Source organism: Natator depressus, chromosome 19, assembly GCF_965152275.1.
Source record: "Natator depressus isolate rNatDep1 chromosome 19, rNatDep2.hap1, whole genome shotgun sequence".
Lineage (NCBI taxonomy): Eukaryota > Metazoa > Chordata > Testudines > Cheloniidae > Natator > Natator depressus.
Window position 1 is genome coordinate 7,151,965 of NC_134252.1, and position 21,166 is coordinate 7,173,130.

Consider the following 21,166-nt stretch of genomic DNA (forward strand, 5'->3'; position numbering starts at 1 on the left):
AATGAGGATATGAAAAGTTTCCTCAGCTGAGCCCAGGATCTGCACATCTGTTTTCTCTATTGCTTGTGTCAGGGTTTTGTAATCCCCACTCCTGCTTTAGGGTGTGGGCTATTATCCCCTTTCAACTATGGCAGTTGGCAGTCACTACTGCAGTTCCCAGCACTCCCTGGTAGGGGGCGCTGGAGTATTACATACAGTACTTGCTTCACCTCACCCCATTTCTCCCGCAAGTTGTCCCTGGTACATGGCTAACGCGAGTCAGCCCCAGAGCTGGTCTCATTCCTTATTAGAATCCTGGTCTCTGGGTCAGGCCCTTCCTCTTGATTGGGCAGCTGCTCAACCCAGAGGTGAGGAAGTCAGGAAAAGTTCCTGTTAATTTGCATCGCACTGACTGACTAATGGGCCTGTTTCAGCACTAGCTGGATTTTGTAGCACAGACAGGGACATGCTGGGTGGATGCTGCCGTCTCCATATCGCCCTATCCAAAGTACCACCACCAAAATGTTACTTGAACGTTCCAGAAGTTCACGTCCGTCAGTCCTTGCTCTGCAGCTAGCTCCACTCACTGGGAGGGGAAAGCAGGTCCATTCTCCCAGTGACACTAGCAAGCCACCTTTGGCTCACAGCAAAGCTCAGCCAGAACAGCATTCGGCTAGTCCCACTCCAACCTCCGTTCGCTAAGTGGCCTCTTGTATTTACAAAATGCAGTGAACAGTAGCTGCCTGGCTGGCTGAGGAGGGGGAGAGAGAAGATGCAGTTTAGAGGGACAGAGCGTATAGCTGCGTTGGAACTCCACACTACCAGCAGGGAAGCACCGCCAAGCAGGACAGGAAGATGCAGAGTTGTCTCTGCTTTGTCATACAGCATGCAATTGTTCTGTTCTGATTTAGATTCCTCCACAGCATTCTGGGGATGTTCACCTCCAAATGGCTCCTTCTGTCCACTGCAGCCCCATTCTTCACTCCAGAAAGCATAGGTCGGGAATAACCTCCATGGACATAGTAGAGTTCATTAGGGTACAGTGAAGAGTGTGCTGGCTCAGAAATCTCGTCTAGAATTAGGCCAAAGTAGCAATTCCAGAAGTCAGACAGTGGCCTCTAGAGAGCAGACAATACACACCAACCTTCCCCCCTAGGCCCCACACTACCTAGATTCCTCAGTGACATTAGATGAAGTGACACATGGAGGGAGAATAAGGCCTCCCTGCCACAACCCAGTTTCAAACCAGGAACATTTGTAACCGTAGTCACACCTGTTTGTATGGAAGCCTGAGCTACTGCAGCAATTCCACCAGCAGCTCGAGCAGAGAAACAAATGGAGAGCCACTGAGCACAGGGACTTCGCTTCTTTAGATCTGACAAGGAAGAAATGGATGTAAGTCGAATTACAACAGAAATCTTTATTAAAACAATTCTTTAGTAGTAGTTTTGCAGACACAGTATACGCACACACATACATAGGTACACTCAGACATCTTTCAGAGCGCGTGAACCAATAAATTAAAAACGAGGGTGGGGTTTTTGTTTTTTTTTTTTTTAAATCATGTAAGAAATGGCATCTTTCCCCTCAGGGTCAGACCAGGGAAGCTGGCCAGAGAATCAGAAACAGAAGCCAACAAAGGACACAACCCTCTACAAAGGATGCAGTGACTGTAAGCGTGCTTCTCTGCAGGAGGCAACTTCATACTCTGGCTTCAATGCACTCCAGTTTAGAGACTATTTCCTCTGGCCTATGCCCTTCTTCTTGGGCACACTGGCTCAGATGGGCACTTGGGCTCTCAGCACCTCTGGCTTTTGGGGTCTGTGGGCAGGCTACAGTCTGAGGGTGGGGGGAATCACACTCGTCCGAGGTAATGTCTGGCACGTCATCTGACTGGCTGTCGGAGCTCTCCAAGTCACTCCGTATGCTCTCAGGCTGCGCCAGGGTGATGTCCCAGGTTTTGCTGGCAATGCAGTCTTTCTGCTCACAGCTTTGGTGTTTGAATGTCTGCTCCTGCTCCTCCTCGTTTTCTGCCATCTGGGTGTGGACGTGGAGAGAGTCCTCTGTGCTGCTGCCACTAACTAGTTGGTAGTGACTAGGTTTGGCCTCTATGTCCACTTGGATCTCCATGTTATTACACTCTCTGCAGAAAAAAGCACCACTTCGGTTAGTTACCAGCTACAGTGGAAGTCTCAGGTTATTAATATTAGCACGTTACCTTGAGCACTTTTTCAACAGAAAGCTTCGTGACTGAGGCAAGTATGGGAGTGCCATTCACCATACCACGCTGCCACAACTGGCCATCTACAATAATTTACACTCAGATTATTCCCCTTTTGTAATTAGGGAAACTGAGGCAGATTCGATAGCACAGGCAGGAACAACCCTGGATCCAAATTCCTATCACTAACCTATAGGGAATACAGTTTGCGTCCAACAGTCCCAAGCCTTCATTCTGTGCAAGACTAAGGCAAGGAAATGTTCCCTTCTAGCTAGTGAGACCTTGCTAGAGGAAATATGTTGTAATTTCACACCACAACTCCAGACACAAGAGCACTGCCTAGCAAGGAAGGGCTGTGCCCAACTGGTTTGGCAGGTTACTGTATGATGATACATAACCCTAAAGGTATTCTGACAGTCTCTGGAACCCATGCATGTTTACTGAGTTTCCCTGTGTCTGTGTCCCATTGTTTCCAATTACCAACCCTTAATCATGTCCTATAGTGGAAGGAACCACTGACACTACCTGGACAGGTGGTGCAGTTATGAACACCATATGTACGGTACAATCATCCCACCTATAGAGTTCCAACAGACACAGGTACAGACTAGAAAAAAGGGATTCTCTGCTGAGTTTGCAGGACAGAAGAACTGAAGTGAGTGAGCTGTCCCAGGGACGTCAACACAGGCTCTGCTAGTGGTGATGAATGATACTGAAGTACAAACATAGTTGGAAAGGAAGGTGAAGGGAGAATGCTTCTTGAGCTAACCAAGGAAAAGGAAGCTTGCGGGAGTCTGCATAGACCTTCAATCATTAAGATCAAAGTTCCCAACGTGCACCTTCTCCACAGCCCTCAAACCGCACCCCCCACCACACTACATATGACCCACACTCTTGTGCACTGGCAGTTTAGGTACCTGTCTTGTGGGTTGTATGAACTGATGATGGAACCAGCCATCGCCCGAGTGCTGGCGTTGTCACTAACTGCTCCGAGACTGACAGAGTCCTTGGGGAAAATCTCCTTCTGTACATCTGCTTGCACTTCCAGCCTGGGAAGAGTTGGGAAACATCCAGAGTCATCAACACAGCCAGGGGCCACAGAACAGCCTAGCTCATTTCTTAAAACTACAGGAACAATAGTCATTTAGCAAGTGGGAGCTGTGCGCTAACAGGTGGCTCCGTGCGCTAATCCAGGTCTGCACCAAGAGGTTTAAAATCAGATGAATCTTTTAGGTTAGCCTCGTTAGTGCCTCCATTTGGCTGAGCTCTTTCCTCAGTCTGTTTTCCATATCGAAGTTAGACTGGGTTTATACCCATGACTCATGCAGTTCCTGTGCAAGGCGGATTTCCAGGTCCAGCACACAGCTATGATTATAGTCTGGGCTATCATTTCGACGCGTGTCTCCAATTACATGGCCAGAATGACTCAGAGGCAGGTTCAGAGGAAACCTGTGGCGTAACCTTGTAACTGGAGGCAGGCCCTCCCGAGTCCTGATCACTAAGTGCTATTAGGGAATAACAGACATTTGAAGCACTAGGCTAGGTCGGCAAGATGTTTGCAAGAGCCTTATATGGCAAACTAGTATATCTCTGCTGCTCCTCAAATCAACCCCAAACCCTGTCTCCTGCCATTAAGGAGCTAGAAAGGCTGGGAAAGAAAGATAACCAAACCAGATTGTGCTGTGGCTGCTAGTTACTTGGTGTTCTTGCAACAGGGACAAGGCTGGGGAACAGCTGAAGCAGAGATTATTAGACCTGATTCTACCATACGTCAAGAGGTTTAAAAAGCGATACTGAGATTAGACCCCAAGTATCAGTGGTGCCACCCACTAACCAAACAGATCCCTGGCAAGCTAACAAGCCTCCCCACAGACTAGGCCTTGTGACCCTTCAGCCCCTTCGCTGCCATTATCCGAGTCAGTTCAGTTACCTGCTGTACTTTCCCTTTCCGCCCGAGAGAACTCCACCGCTCAGGGTACCACCAGAAAGGGCAGCAAAGCTGGCTGTCTCACTGTAGTTGCCCTGCATGACACTGAGCCCATCCGTGGGGCTCCCACTGGTGCTCAACACACTAGTTAGTCCCTCGATGCTGCTCTCACCAATACTAGGGTTCTTCAGAGCTCGCCAAGCATCTGCCACTGAGACAGCAAAGAAGATACATTGAACATTAAACAGCGTAAAGGAACTGCCATTGGCATCCCGTTAGGGGTGAAGGCAGGGGTGGGCAAATTATGCTCATGGGCTGGATCTGGCCCGCAAGCTCCCGCTGGGGAGCAGGGCTTGCCCTGCTCCAGCTGGGGTGCAGAGTCAGGGGCCGCTCTACGTGGCTCCCGGAAGCAGCGACATGTCCCCGCTCCGGCTCCTACACGTAGGGACAGCCAGGGGGCTCCACTCTGCTCCAACCCAAGCGCCGCCCCTGCAGCTCCCATTGGCCGGGAACCCCAGCCAATGGGAGCTGCAGGGGTGGTGCCTGCGGAGGGGGCAGCATGCACAGCACCTGGCTGCGCCTCCACATGGAGCAGGAGAAGGGACATGCTGCTGCTTCCGGGAGCTGTTTGAGGTAAGCGCTCCCTGGAGCCTCCCCCTGCACCACAACCCCCTGCTCCAGCCCTGATCTCCCTCCCACCCTCCAAACCCCTCGATCCCAGCCCAGAGCACCCTCTTGCACCCCAAACCTCTCATCCCAAGCCCCACCCCAGAGCCTGCACAAGCCGGAGCCCTCACCCACTCCCGCACCCCAACCCCCTGCCCCAGCCCTGATCCCCCTTCTGCCCTCCAAACCCCTTGGTCCCAGCCCAGAGCTACACCCCAAAGGCCTCATCCCCAGCCAGAGCCCTCACCCCCTCCCGCACCCCACTCCCCTGCCCCAGCCCAGAGTCCCCTCCCACACCCTGAACTCCTCATTTCTGGCCTCATCCCAGAGTCCTCCCCCCCACCCCACCCTACCCCCAATTTTGTGAGCGTTCATGGCCTGCCATACAATTTATATTCCCAAATGTGGCCCTCGGGCCAAAAAGTTTGCCCATCTCTGGGTTAAGGTTACACATCAGACAGCAACACTTTCAAGACAGATTTCAGATTCATTCTCCAGCAGGGAAGAGGGCTGGGGATCTCCCAGGGAAAGGCACTATGGTGCTTCACACACAAGCTTTGTGTTAAGAGTGCAGGGTGTACATTGAAGGGTTAGCCTTGAAACAGTGGCAAGGAAGTGAAAGCTAGAAATCTTGACATACTGAAAAGGGCTGATTATCCACCCCAATTAATCCCAGGGGACAGTCCCACAGTGAGGCCTAGCTTGTTTCCTCCCAGCCCTTCAGATTACACAGACAGATAGTGAAAAGTGAATCACCTGTAATAGGTCCATCATCTTCGTCGAACTCTATTTTCACTCCCTTCCCATTGGCTGTGCTGACTCCACAGCCACCTCCTCGGCAGAGAGAAATTGGCACAACACCATAGACATAGGCCAGCATGATGGGGACTCCAATACCTGCAACACAGGACGCAGCGGGTCAAGAGGAATATCAGATGACAACGAGACTGAGGCATGCCGGACAGGCAGCATGAACTCTCTGGGATCAGGGACCACCCGTTTGTTCTGTGTTTGCACAGCGTTTAGCACAATGGGGTCCTGGCCCATGACAGGGTTCCTAGGTGTTACCATCATAGAAAGAATGGCTGTGACCATCACACTACAGCACAAGGGAACCCAATTCCAGCACAGAGTTAGGAAACCTGCAGCGGAATAATCCCAGTCTTGGGATAGGGCCAAAGAACAAGCTGACTCCATGAAGATTGCGGTGGCAGCTTGCCAGCATATCAAACTTGCATAAAAACCAGTTTCTTTGGGCGAACTGTGGGTACTAACACTACAGGGAGCATTTTACACAGTGCTCAGTCTTAAGCCACAGACACCAGGACCTGCAGCCTCTGCAGGCAGCATGTTACATAAGTGGGAAAGCAACCAACAGGGATATTGTAGGAATTTGTGGGCTACCCTTGGTCATTCCTGCCCAATATCTGTCAGAATAGTAGACGAGCAACAAATGAGGAGCAGAGCTATGAACAATGACTGACCACAAGGAAAATCAGCCTTGTCTACTTACCAACACTGACAGCAGCAATAACTGGGGATGCAATGACAGACAAGGTGACCCCACCGGTGATGGCCAAGTTCCTCTTGTGCTTAGATGTCTTCTTTCCCTCATAACGGCTGTGAATCTGGGGAGAGCAGGGAACAACAGGTGAGAAAACGGACAGCCTGGCCATTGAGCATCCACTAGCATGAAAAACTAATATGCTCATGACCTTACAACTTTGCCACACATGCCAGTCACATGACCCTTAAAATCCCCCATAATAGCCCCTGATGAGGATAGGTCCATCAATGGGCATTAGCCAACATGGTCAGTTGTGCAACCCCACGCTCTGGGTTTTCCTAAGCCCTTGACTTCCAGATGCTGGGACTGGACAACAGGGGATGGATCAATAAAAACACCTGCCGTTCTGTTCATTCGCTTTGAAGCATCTGGCATTGGCCACTGATGAAGACAGGATACGGGGCCAGATGGGCCATTGGTTTGATGGCCAATCTTATGTACCTCCATCCCACCCACAGACCCCCTCAAACAGATGTAGCCAGTGCGTTTGTCCAGGAGTAAGGACGAGCTGGAGAGAGTTCCATTCAGCATTGTTTCTCCCTCTTCACCTAATGCCAGTCCACCAACAGAGGCAGGCAAAGGGACCGGATGACTCAGGGAACATGAAGCCTCTGACCTCTAGTCACTGGTACAAATCTAGGACAGACTGGTAGACAGTCATTACTATCAGATCTGGTTGATAACTTGTGTGAAGTGAGGTGAGGGATCAGGGTTCAGTTATTACTGGACAATCCCAAGGCACAAGAGCCACCACACAGGCCAAGAATTAGATACACAGTTCCCCTCTCTACGGGGATGCACTGGGTTCAAGGTGGAGGCATGCTGGCAGAGCAATGTGAACCTTGCACTGTCAGTGCCCATGAGGCACACATTCCTTTGACTGAGAACTTCAGTCTCCAGGGCTGTCAAGCCATCATACTTTCCACACTCACTAGGTATGAAGCCCAAGAAATAGTGATCCTCAGTTGGCCAGCAGCTGTATGGAAAGATCCCACACTTAACATTAGGCTAAAGTCCTTAACACCTATGATTCCCAAGAGAGAATGTTTCAGTCTGCTCATTCCATTAGTTCTGATCTCCACCCCAAGATGCTTACCTTTCTCCCAACGTACACTGGGATGCCAATGACCATGGCAGGAATGGCAATGCCAGCAATGAGGGAAATGCCTACAGGGGCACCAATCAATGTGCCCAGCTGCCAGAGAATTTTCTTCTTGCGACTCCACGGCTTCTTGCCCCAGAACGTGCAGCCAGAGGGACTGTAGGGGAAATAAGTTGTCTTTTCAATATCCACATAAAAATATGACATGTGGGAATGCGTGGATACTGTGCAAGAAAGGCTCCTTCTCCCCAGATCCAGTTGACCATCAAGAATGGATGCCCTCACAGTGTGAAGGGGACTACACTGAACATTCATCCCATTAAGAGCTTCCTCACACTGTTCCATCAGTGGAGACCACCCACAGTTAGGAGGGACCATTGTACACTACTGTTGTGAGGAAACTCAGAGCTTTCCTCCTATTCCAACTGATCAGGAATGTGTTGGGGGGGTGGGGGGGGAGGATCTTTGTGAGGAGCTGGAAAAATTAAAATACATTAAATACAAAAATATAAACAAACATCATACTCTAGCAACAGGAGGCCCAGAGGATTCTGCTCCCCATCTCACCTCAGGTAATGCAGATCTGATATCTCCTTCATACACAGCCAGCAGAATTCACAGCCACACACTGCACAAGTCATGTGATTACAGCTCCCATCATTCATCTTGATAATGTAAGCACTGCAACGTGGACATGGCTTGATGTCATCGGCTGTGGGGAAGAAGGAAGGGATCAAGTCAGATTCTATACACCTTAGCCATCTTCAGGAATTTACTGGGGTTCTTTTGTTTGGGGAAGGTGGGCTCAAGAAGATAATGCATGTCAAATTCTGTCCATCTAGGCGAACAGATTATTATTCTCCTTAATCAAAGAGATAAAGCAAAGCTGTCTGGTTCTGATTACATCCTTCAGTGCTACAGGATAAAGGCAGGAAGCCACCTCTACGCTGGCACTTAATTCCTCTAAAACAAGTTAGCATTGTTTGTCTGGCCAGCATGCACCAGGCAGAACAGCATTTTAAAAAGTGTTTTCTACATCATAAAAGGAGAAGGTTATGAAAGAGTTGTGCTTGCCCCACACTAGCTAGCCCAGAGCATCAGCCATTTTTAAACTTCACCACTAACATGATTTAAGGGCCAAGAGTGTTCTCTATATTCTTCTATCTGGAGGACAAGACAGCAGAGAAATTGTGATCCACACTTTTGAAATGCATATGCCTCTTTGTGGGTGTAAACTGTGTCCGATTACAGAAGAAAATCTTAGTGTATTGGTGGGTATCTAATCTGTGCCCGCAGTTGGGTACTTAGTCATTTAAAGGGACTGGCATCCACCAGTTACTACACAACAAGGAGATGGACAGATGCCCCTTTATAGCCATTTACAAAATAAGTCACTCTGAAATGTCATCTATGATCAAAGTTATGCAATCATTCCCTGTACAGTTCATTGTGCTGGTAGCAATCTTTAAAGCTCTGAACAGTCTGGGACTCAGCTGCTCTGAGACCAACTTATACTACACAGAAGGAACCTCTCTTTCTGGAGTTAATCTCCACAGGGCTGATGGCTAAGTTCTGTTAAAGGCCTCACTTCCACAAATCCCCTTTGGCAGCAAATAGTGATCAGTGGTTGATTTTTGCTTGTTGGTTTGTGTTGGGAATTTTGTCTTGCAGTGGTTGCAATGTTTATGGTGTCCATTATCAGGGCTCTGTACATTTCAGGCATATTTTAGTCTGGAGTAACAGCTGAGCCACCTTTAAAAACATTTACAGCCTCACACAGAAGCCAGCTATTGTGCAAATGGAACAATGTGTTTATAATGAGTAGCATGCTAGGAGAAGATACATGCTTTGTTTGGGGGAGAAGGAATCTATTAACTGATCTTATGGTTCACTTTCTGAATCACTGATACCTTTTTAAAAGCACTATTTAATCAGAATATCTGCTGATCTAGAGTGCAGCTCTTTACCAGCCAAACGGTTTGGCATCTCTCTCCTATAAATAATGGTATTACTAATACTTATCAGAGCTGGGAGCTAAATTCTCTATTCTGGGTTAGGTATTAGGGCTGCTATTGCTCACAGCAGCAGACAAAATGGAGCTCACATTCTGAGAGGGTAAAATTTCTCTTTTGTTCCTGTTTGAGACTGAGATCAGCAAGAGCTTTAAGAACATCTAAAAGATCAAAGCAGACCAAAAAGTAGCTGCCTATTGTAACGGGTCAGGAGGTACTACATGCAGAATACGGTGATCATATGCAATCAGGTCCTGCAACTGTGGAACCTCCAATTTTAATTCCATTAGTAGTTTGTGGAACTAGCCTGTCAGGCCAGATATTTTTACTCCATTACTGGCTAGGGAAGGAAGCTGTGTTGAGCATCAGATCTGACCAGATCCAATATTGCTGGTGTCCTTTATCTGTGCCAAGTGGTTGTACTCCCTGCCAGGTGTTAATACCCACCCTTTGATTCCAGGAAGTGCTGCAAAACAGGTGGATCTCTTTCCTGGCTTCACGGACGTAATTCATACTGGCTAATGAGAAGGTTGTTAATTCATACCTGGTCCAGATTCCTGTCCATAACTGAGGCCTGAGGCGTGCTTCGTCCGTACCCGCAGAGACTGAGCCCTTTGCTGACGGGCCATATCGCAGGTCTGGTTTGGATGCCATATCTGTTTGCAGTGATAGCAGAACTCAGTCTGACAGCCTTCCCTCTCACAAGTCAGCTTGGGGCAGCTGGCACAGCCATAGGCAATAACAGCGTAACTGAGGAAGACAAAGATACGAGAATCAGTAAAGCCAGAAAGTTATCTTAGGAACGCAGGAATCAATATACCGGAACACTTCAGTGGCCCATCTGTTGGGTAACACCGAGATTTGCTGCTGAGTAGCCACTGCCACCCAACCTCAGAGGCAGCTGAATTTTAGTAGATGGATCCCTCGCTAGTTCCCTCCTATGCATTCAGAACAACAGACTTTTCAGGACAGAGGCATGTTATTTGTTTGGCACAATACACATTTGCAGCCTACATACACCTACTTTAACAACTAATTCTGAAGCACCCTCATCAGGTTGATAAAGGATTAGTTGTAAAGGACGTAGACATCCACTTTGGCTAGAATATATCACTATGTAATCAGGTAGATAATGATACCGTCCTCTGAGACGCCACCTTAGTTCAACTGACCAGTTGAGCAACCCTACCGTGGATACGCATAGGGATGGAGACATGCAAAAGGAAAAATAAGTTCTCCTTGACCTTAGCTGATGCAGTTTTACACCCTGAAGCTCAAGATCAGTTATTCTTGTCATTTTTAACTTAGCTAGGGTCCAATTAGAGATGCTACACTGAATGCATCCGATGAAGTGAGCTGTAGCTCACGAAAGCTTATGCTCAAATAAATGTGTTAGTCTCTAAGGTGCCACAAGTATTCCTGTTCTTTTTGTGAATACAGACTAACACGGCTGCTACTCTGAAACCTACATTTTCATAGTCATTTCTTCACTTTAATATTTAAAACAGACATTTCAGTAGCCTGCAGCAGTGAGTAAAAGATGGTTACTTTTATACAGTGGAGATTAATGCAATTTTGTACTATGGGTAGGACCCTACCAAATTCACGGCCATGAAAAACGCGTCACGGACAGTGAAATCTGGTCTCCCGCCATGAAATCTGGTCTTGTGTGTGTTTTCATCCTATACTATACATTTCACCGGGGAAGACCAGGGTTTCTCAAATTGGGGGTCCTGACCCAAAAGGGAGTTGCGGGGGGGCCCACAAGGTTATTTTAGGGGGGCTGCGGTATTGCGACCCTTACTTCTGTGCTGCCTTCAGAGCTGGGCGGCTGGAGAGCAGCAGATGCTGACTGAGGGCCCAGCTCTGCACACAGCAGCGCAGGAGTAAAGGTGACAATACCATACCATGCCATCCTTACTCCTGCGCTGCTGCTGGCCGTGGCTGGATTCCTGGCCAGCAGCTGCCGCTCTCCAGCCGCCCAGCTCTGAAGGCAGCGCCACCGCCAGCAGCATTGCAGAAGAGTAGCAGTACTGCAACTCCCCCTCCCCACAATAACTTTGTGACACCCTCCCCCCTCAACTCCTTTCTGGGTCAGGACCCCTACAATTACAACACCATGAAATTTCAGATTTAAATAGCTGAAATCATGACATTTACTATTTTTAAAATCCGATGACTGTGAAATTGATCAAAATGAACCATGAATTTGGTAGGGCCCTAACTATGGGACAGGTAAATCATAATGCTTGACTGGGGTTCACTATAAGTCCTCTTGCTTGTCTCCTTTCCAAATTAAGCTTTATTATTTCTCCCGATATGGAAGCTTGCTCTTTCTGCACAAGCTCTCTTTAAATTCTTGATTTCTTCAATTCCAAGGATCTTTTCTATTATGGGTTTTGAGGTTAGGTAACCACCATTAAGTTACATGAGGCAAGGATGCCATTTATACAATGGTGTATCTAATGTTCCTCTCTGTACCTGCTGACAGCCTTCTCTTGACCACCACTGCATACTGAACAGATTTCTTTCTTTATAGACTCCAAGGCCAGAAGGGACCATTGTGATCTTTGTTATACAGGAGGTCAGACTGGAAGGTCATACAACTTCCTGGAAAAAGTCCTAAAGCATTCTTTAGAAAGATATCCAGTCTTTATTTAAAAATTGCAAGTGATGAAGAATCCACCATGACCTTTGGTAAATTGTTCCAATGGTTAATTAACCTCACTGTTAAAAGTTTACTCCTTATTTCTATTCTAAGTTTGTCCAACTTTAACTTCTTGACCTCCAAGTCTACAAGTTCTGTTGCTTCAGTGGATATAGCCAATTCAGACTCTGCTCCCTATGACTAACTCAGCTTGCTCCTTCCAATGCACATTACCTTCCATTTGTTTATACTGACATTCATCTGCTAGTTGTCCTAATTGCTTCCGTTAGTCAAGCCCAGAAAGAAGTGTGAGGAGCTCCAGAAGGATCTAATGAAACTAAATTGTATCTTTGTTTTGTCATGTTACAAAAACAGTGATTGGCACTTTTTAAAAAAAAATGTACAAAAGGAGTTTAGAGCTGCAGCTACTTTGGGAAGGGAGCTCTGGGTGATCTCTAGAGGAAGAAGTGTTTATGCAGAACAGTCCTCCACTTATTTCCTCCCAATTTATCAGGAAATATAATTGAAAGGGTGCCTTGGCTTTCTGCAGCTTTTCTCATAGGCCAGTCTTAAACGAACCAATTACAGAAAGAACTAGAAGACTGAGAAGAAGAGGGGAGCATGGGGGGAGATCACCATGTGGTTGAGCTGGTAATGTGGAGATTTAGCTGGCATATCTACAAGGAAACTCACATGAATGAGCTCCAAATGCACTGCTCTAGGGAAGCTGACTTGTAACACTGACAGAAGTCAGGGTGACTTATTCTCTTTTCTGCAGCATTTGTGTTATAAGTGGAGGTATTCTCTCTCGCCATTGGTTTATTTTTAGAGCCTATGGAATTGAAGTAGCATTGCAGCTTCCGAAGCAGCAGTGCGAGAACTGCTGAATGTGTCATACCACAATGATTCATATCCCGTGGGAGTTTGAGCAATTTGACCCTGCCTGGGTGCAGCATAACTGTTAAAGACAAACAATGCCTCCCTGCTGACGATCAGAAACTGAAAGACAGGACTGTAGGGCCTCCATGTGCAAACAGCTACTGTATTTCTGGCATTCAAGACCAATGCTAGAGGAGAGAGGGGATGCAGGCAACCTAGGAAAAATATTAACTCAAGCTACTTTCGATTACTGAACATTTTGTCAGAGGGATCTTACCCACACAGCCTCACCTCCTACCAGTAGGCTACAGCGAACTCCTTAGCAGGGAGACATTCAAGTGTAGGACATTAACAGCTTCTAAAGAAAACACTTTGATGCCAGCTGTTATAGCCATTTTGGGGCCTGACAACTATATTACCAGGAGGCCCAGGAGAGCTCAACATGCTACATTAAGAAGCTTTACCATGTACTGAACTTGACCCTGCATTAGAGAATTCTGAAGCTTTTCTGGCCATCTCAGACCGTTCTGTTTTCTTAAAAAAAACAAAAAACCTAACACACACCAAAGTCCCAGAACAGTTACTAAGCACTGAATTTTTAGTCCCAGAGTTAAAATAGCAACTCACAGCAACAAGCTCACTGGTGTGGAGTGAACTACATGCTTTTTAGCCTCAAAAAAAACACAAACACGACTGAATTCTTAAGTCCAGCTAAAGAGGCCAATCAAAGGCTCTACCCAGAAGACGGATGGCATCCGGCTACACCAAGCATTGCAGGGTCTGAATGGTTAACATGTGTGCATCCTTCTTCACCTGGCCTTTGACACATGCCTGCAGTTTAACAATTAGTCACTTCCAGGTATAACTCACAGCTGTTGGTGTGACAAGGAGTATCCTGACCTTTCCACATCCCAGGTGTGGCTGCAAGCCTCTACCTTAAACCCCAATATTACTATAGAGTGCTGCTCTTAGCCTACTCTCACACCATGAGATGCCTGGCTTGCTCCTCCATTTGCTCTGAGGGACTGCTTACCTCACCACAATCATGTTCAGCTGCCTCCTTCACTTAGTTTCAGCCTACACAGTTCAGCTGTTTCCCTAAGCCTTTAGTAGAGATATAGTGAGACAAATACCAGTCAGCAGCACCAGCTGATTGCAACGGGCAGACAAAAATCTGTATTTGTCTGAAGAGCTGACAGTGCTCCAAAAGACCAGCATTGCCATGGAAACAGATTCTAATGTTACATCTATATTTTACCTTTCTCAACAGCATAGCTAAGCTTGCTCACTTATGAAGTTGTTTGGAGCATGGGTGGGATGCAGAGGCATGCCAGTCAGGATGCTGCATGCCACATGGCTTGTGTTTTGGAACACATCTGTCCAGTAGACTCTTGGCAGATTATTCTCAAAACTACATGTATGGCTGGAGAGAAACAAGTCAACTCTCCACACTCCTGAATAGGGTGTGATGTGGTAAGGAGAGGGCATAATATTCATCAGAACTTCTGAGACCAAGTCTGCTCACCAGTCCTTCATAGTAGCCATTCAAGCTCACCCACCAGTACCACAGGAAAGTGAACCATCTATCCAGGCACTGAAAATAACTGGTATTCATGGCTTTACACAAAGACAACTAGACAAGTTTGCCAGGAAGAATGAGTTTAGGGTAAATAAACTCTCTTCCCACCACAGGACTGACTGACAGCCTTTGTTAAAGTGTCATTAACAAGAAAGATAGCAGGGATGCCCTGTCTACTGGCCTAGTTCCACAAAAAGAAAAAGGAGTACTTGTGGCACATTAGAGACTAATCAATTTATTTGAGCATAAGCTTTCGTGAGCTACAGCTCACTTCATCGGATGCATACTGTGGAAAGTGTAGAAGATCTTTTATACACACAAAGCATGAAAAAATACCTCCTGCTTTGTGTGTATAGAAGATCTTCTACACTTTCCACAGTATGCATCCAATGAAGTGAGCTGTAGCTCACGAAAGCTTATGCTCAAATAAATTGGTTAGTCTCTAACGTGCCACAAGTACTCCTTTTCTTCTTGCGAATACAGACTAACACGGCTGTTACTCTAGTTCCACAAAGTGACCCATCCCAGCTTGTTGGTTTCTAAGAGGAAGGGGAGGGAATATCAACTCTATAGTTTATTTTGAAACCTTTTGTAAGCTGCCTATGTACGAACTGTTGGCTCACTGGGCAAGGGCAGCCAGATGGCATCAACTGTTTGCACAACAAAGATCAATGTTACACTAGCCTTCAGAAGCCTGCCACAGCAGCAACTTTATCAGGTATACATTATAGACTACTAGTGAAAAAGTAATGTCCCTAGGAGTCATGCAGGGGACATCTTTACAGGGCCAGGCAGTCTCAATTGGCTTTGGTGTGTTTACATTTTAAACCAAATACTGAAACATCACATCAGTAAAACAGAGACAACTCAGCAAGTGGTAACTACATTTTCTCTAGCTGAGTAGCAAGGCAAATTCCAAGGGCATTACTATGTCAGGAGTATAATCTGATCCCCAATGCCTACAAGTCACCCTAAACAGCAATATCAAAAACGTTGATTGCTTTAAACTAACTTAACCTTGAGCCCCCAAGGAACAAGCTTTAATAGTAAATAAATCCTTACACAGCAACCGTGTAACATGCACCCATGTAACAGGTAACCTGAGACACAGAGGTTAAACAAAAAGAAAAGGAGGACTTGTGGCACCTTAGAGACCAACAAATTTATCTGAGCACAAGCTTTCGTGAGCTACAGCTCACTTCATCAGATCCAGGTTAAGCAATTTCCCCAGAGTCAAAGTTTGTAACAAAGCTGTGATTAGATCTTAGGAATCTTGCCACCTTTGCTCTGAACCCTAGGACAAAACTTCCTGTAACATCCCCACTAGCTAGGATTGTATTTTAAGCCTGCTGTTTGTTTCTGCTGAATTCTTGGATAGATAAAATACAGAATCCCTGCTACCAACAAGCCTGTGCTTATGCTATATCAGAAGCCTACATAAGCCTAGTTTAAAGAAAAAAGAGAAAATGAAAGCAACAATAAGCTAATCTAGAAGTCACCATGTTTGGATGGACTGAGTTTTGGCCAGAGTTAGACAGTTCCGCATTTAAGCAAACAGTGAATGAGTCAATATGATTCAACATTATTCCTCCACCATGGTGCTTCAACATCCTGGTGCCAGCTTGGTAAAGATTTCCCACACTTAGGAAAACCAAGATTTACAGTTCCTCCTGCAGGTATGGAAATAATTTCTATAGTTCACCAACTCTATTTTAGCTCTCAGCAGCAGACATAGTAGAGGAAACACCATACTTCCCATTATTTCAGAATAAAGCTTGCTTTTAAATTAGAGAAACAAGGTTGTGATCATAACTGAAAACCCCTAGGAACTAATTCTGAAACATTCTCTGGAAAGGTGGCACTTCATATCTAACTTTTCCATGCTCTCACAACCCATGGTCTCACTTCCCTTGGTTTGTAACATCAGCTTTATAGTGAGGGAGCACTGTCTAATAACCAGTTATTAACTTCCTACACAAACTAAAGCCTATCCACCTGAATCTATAAAAAAGTCTAGGTACCTGCAAAACATAGAAAAGTATGGGCAGGAAGAGGATTTTGGCAAGATGGGGGCTCTGATTTAACTTAATACTTAGTAAAAAAAAAATCTCAAAGTACTTTTTGGAATATTTATTAAGACTCAACCCTCCTCCCAGGGTCGAGTATACATAGTCTAGTTCACAGCTGGCTAAGGAGAGGCTAACTGACTTGCTCTAGATCACAGAGTCAGAAAAAATTCATGTAAGCCACCAGACCATGCTCCTTTCTTTACAGAGGTGTGCCTCTAGGGGGATGAATAGGCTTATAAACAGAAGAAACAGTCTTATGTGTCACTAATACTGAATATTAAAAAACTTATACGAGGCTTTTCACCTAAAGACAGCCCCACTGCCCCCCGGGCTCTCCCAGCCCAGCCAAAGAAGGAGACGCCAGCCCCACTGCCCCCCGGGCTCCCCAGCCCAGCCAAAGAAGGAGACGCCAGCCCCACTGCCCCCCGGGCTCCCCCCCCCCCCCAAAGAAGGAGACGCCAGCCCCACTGCCCCCCGGGCTCCCCCCCCCCCCCAAAGAAGGAGACGCCAGCCCCACTGCCCCCCGGGCTCCCCCCCCCCCCAAAGAAGGAGACGCCAGCCCCACTGCCCCCCGGGCTCCCCCCCCCCCAAAGAAGGAGACGCCAGCCCCACTGCCCCCCGGGCTCCCCCCCCCCCCAAAGAAGGAGACGCCAGCCCCACTGCCCCCCGGGCTCCCCCCCCCCCCAAAGAAGGAGACGCCAGCCCCACTGCCCCCCGGGCTCCCCCCCCCCCCAAAGAAGGAGACGCCAGCCCCACTGCCCCCCGGGCTCCCCCCCCCCCAAAGAAGGAGACGCCAGCCCCACTGCCCCCCGGGCTCCCCCCCCCCCAAAGAAGGAGACGCCAGCCCCACTGCCCCCCGGGCTCCCCCCCCCCCAAAGAAGGAGACGCCAGCCCCACTGCCCCCCGGGCTCCCCCCCCCCCAAAGAAGGAGACGCCAGCCCCACTGCCCCCCGGGCTCCCCCAGCCCCGCCCCCCCCCAAGAAGGAGACGCCAGCCCCACTGCCCGCCGGGCTCCCCCAGCCCCGGAGATCAGCCCCCCTGCCCCCCAGGCCAGACCCCCGGGACTCACCCGCAGTCGGGGGCCGGGCACCAGCGGCAGTCGGGGTCGGCGGCCAGGCAGCGGCGCAGCATGAACTCCTCGTACTTGGCGACGAGGCGCGGCGAGTCGCTGAGCAGCAGGCGGATGTCGGCGGGGTTGAGGCGCTCGCTGCACTCGGGGCAGCAGATGTTGACGCGGGACTCGGTGATCTCGATGCGCAGGTACTGGCGCAGGCAGGCGCGGCAGGAGCGGTGCGGGCAGGAGAGCAGGCGCGGCGCGTTCTCCGCCGGCTGCCGCACCAGACACAGCGGGCACTCCAGCTCCGCCGCGCCGCCCTCCGCCGCCGCCGCCGCCTGGGGCTCGGCCGGGGCCGCCTCCGCCGGCGGGGCGGCCGGCGGGGCAGCCGGGGCGGGGGCCGGCGGCGGCGGCGGCGGCTCGGCCTTGGCCCGGCGGCGGCCCCGCACCCCGCCGGAGGCCGAGGCGGCGGCGGCCGAGAAGACGCTCTGGAAGGAGAGGCGGCGGCGGCGGCGGCGGCCGCCGGGCTTGGGGCACGTGGGGGCGGCCGCGTGGATGGAGGAGGAGCGGGGGGACTCGGAATCCTTCTCGGAGCCCATGGCGGGGCCCGGCGCGGCGGCCTGCGGAGACAAACGGATCCCCTCAGCAGCGGACCGAGGCGCCGCTCTGCGGGCTCCCCTCGGCAGCGACTGGCGCTCACACCCCGCCCTCGCTGCGCAGGCGCACGGGGCGGGGAGACCCGCCCCCGCGGCAGCGCCGAGGCTCGTCACGTGACGGCGCTCGGCCGCCAAGGCGGCCATTTTGGGTATGGGCACATGGCCAGCGAAGTGGGCAGGGCTCTTTGGGGAGGGGGGAAGAGCAGGAACACGTGCCCTAGGGGGACCAGATGTCCTGATTTTACAGGGACAGTCCTGATATTTGGGACTTTTTCTTATATAGGGGGACCAGATGTCCTGATTTTACAGGGACAGTCCTGATATTTGGGACTTTTTCTTATATAGGCACCTATTACCCCCCCACACACCCCCTGTCGTGATTTTTCACATTTGTTATCTGGTCACCCTACTGTGCCCTGAGCTCAGGGGGGCCCCCTAAACGCCTGTAACTGGGGTGAAATGGCAGGGGGTGGGCCCCACGTTTCTCTGGAGGGGCCTGGAAGTGGGGATGCACAGCCCAAGCTTTGCCCCGTCTCAAGGCTGGTCCCTTCCTTTGCTGACAGCCTCGGCCACCGCAGCTTGCTTACAGCTCTGGCTTATACTTGGGCTGGGAGAGCCTGGGGGGCAGTGGGGTTGGCACCCCCTTCGGGGGGGGGGTGCTGGGCTGGGAGAGCCTGGGGGGCAGTGGGCCTGTCTTTAGATGAAGAGCCCCACGTAAGTTTTTTAATATTTAGTATTACAGTGACACATAGGACTGTTTCTTCTGTTATAAGCCTATTCATAAGCCAGTACGATGACATCCCAACATGTCATTGACAGACGCTGGCCCATGACACTGATGACAACGTGCCAGCGGCACACACGCGCCCCCTTTGACACCGTGGTTCCATGTCATGGCAGCCGGTCTCGCCACGGAGTGCCATGATATGCCATCGTGCCACCAACACACAATGCCCGGTGGCACCTCGGTGCCATGTCACGTTCACATGTCAGCACGACCCAGCGTGCAATGAAACCTCAGCGCCACGCCATATCTATAGATCAGTGCCATACACTGCCTGATGATGCCTCTGCACAACATCAGCTCATCATAAGTCTTGATGACACCTGAGTACCACAAAACAGTAACAGCCGATACCCGGTTGCCACCACATATCAAAAAATTGCAGATCAACTCTCCAGGGTGTTTCGGCACCATCTAATCAAACTGGGAGAGCTCTTGAAAATGATGACAGGACCAGCACATAATCCCACCACACACAAAAAAGCCATTTACAAGCAGGATGATCCCCAAAATGACAAAGACCTTTCCTAACCGGAACTTGAGGGCCACACCAAGTTTGCATAAAATTAAATATATCACAGTCATGCTTGTTTTTAACATCTGCTGGGATCAAGGTGAGATATTGTATGCTGAGCCCTGTAGCTCTGAAGGATGCACCTCTTTATTAGACATAAGACTGACTGTGAGATGCACTGGAAAACTCCTTGGACCACCGTTTGGCTACCCGTTTTCTACATAGTTCTTAGAAAGAATAATGAAGTGATTTGTTCACCCTGTAACTCTTCTCTGAGGCAAAATGTAGCCTGCGCTCTTTATCACTCCAGTACAAAACTGGGTGATGGCTAAAAGAGGACTTCCATTGCAACCCATAGTCTTACCACATTAATGCAGAAGATGCAGAGCTACCATTTACTTTTGAGTATGGGGGTGTGTTTTGTACCCCTGGGGCTCTGCCAACTTTGTCTCCTGTTACAAGGCTAGTGGCCAAGCAGGAAAGAAATTGCCTCTTCTTGTACTGAGGAACGGAGCAGAAAAATCTGACATGTCTAGGAAGTGCATATTAAAGCAGCATGGAAAGGTTTGTTGTTCCCTGTTGATTTTCAGATTGTAACTGGACAGACCACAATTATCCATTTGACAAGAAGAGTAGAGTTTTGTCAATATCTTCTAGCCACAATCACACCGTAAGATCATTTCTGATAGCAAAGCACATTTGCATATTTAGACATTTGTTTCTCTCACAGGCCTCTATACCAGGAGTCAGGACACAAAAAGGGCAGGGAGAGGCCAGGGTGGATTTGAGCGGATTCTCAAGAGGATCCTTTCATGTCTATTTAGTTGGATGGCCATCTTCCTCTCCCCCTCCATCCCTAAAATCCCTCAGAACCTTTGCCTGCCTTTTACAGTCTGGAAGGGATTCAGCTATCTCCCAGTTCTGACCAATACAAGTGGCTTTCGACACCTCTGAGCCTGCCATGGTCCAGACATACCATCTCTCTGAAAATAAAGTCTGATCAATAGAGGTGTTTCTTTGTGGAGAGTTTCCTCAGCCTTTGCCAGGAGTTTATAGGCTCCCGCTCGCTCAGCATGTTCCTGACCAAAGAGCAGTTCAGACCCAACGGTTTGTTTTTATTCAAACTGAAGAAAACCCTTGTTGGGAAGGAGAGTAAACAAGGAAGTTTGCTGTTAAGGAAGGGAGGAGGGGAGCCAATGGGAAATTCTCCAGAATCTGCAGATCAGCTTATTCATACCTAGGAATTACAAAGAATCACATGGCTTTGGAGTAGTCTCCTGTTCTGACTGTTTGCCTTAGAGAGAAATGAAAAAAAAATGAGGGAGATTTTAAAAGCCACAGTGAAACAGAGAGCAAACCCCAAATGAGAGGGTCAAATTCTACTCTCACTTAAACTGGCATAAATCTGGAATGACTACTGACTTCAGATCTTCCAGCTCTTCTCTGTTTAAATGAGAGCAGGATTGGACACAGATACTTTTAAAGCTGCCTTAAAATGAGACATCTTCCA

The 21,166-nt window shown here is 48.8% G+C and overlaps 1 protein-coding gene across 1 annotated transcript; it reads right to left on the reverse strand.

Moving 5' to 3' along the window:
* Positions 1 to 1,517: 1,517 nt before the first annotated feature.
* RNF19B (ring finger protein 19B) lies at positions 1,518 to 18,316 on the reverse strand. Its single transcript, XM_074934696.1, has 9 exons — positions 17,718 to 18,316; positions 10,019 to 10,224; positions 8,030 to 8,174; positions 7,457 to 7,619; positions 6,307 to 6,421; positions 5,550 to 5,690; positions 4,131 to 4,338; positions 3,118 to 3,249; positions 1,518 to 2,122 (listed from the first exon to the last, which is right to left on the reverse strand). The coding sequence occupies exons 1-9, from the start codon at positions 18,299 to 18,301 to the stop codon at positions 1,681 to 1,683; spliced, it is 2,136 nt and encodes a 711-aa protein (XP_074790797.1). The 5' UTR covers positions 18,302 to 18,316; the 3' UTR covers positions 1,518 to 1,680.
* Between the last annotated feature and the right edge of the window lie 2,850 nt (positions 18,317 to 21,166).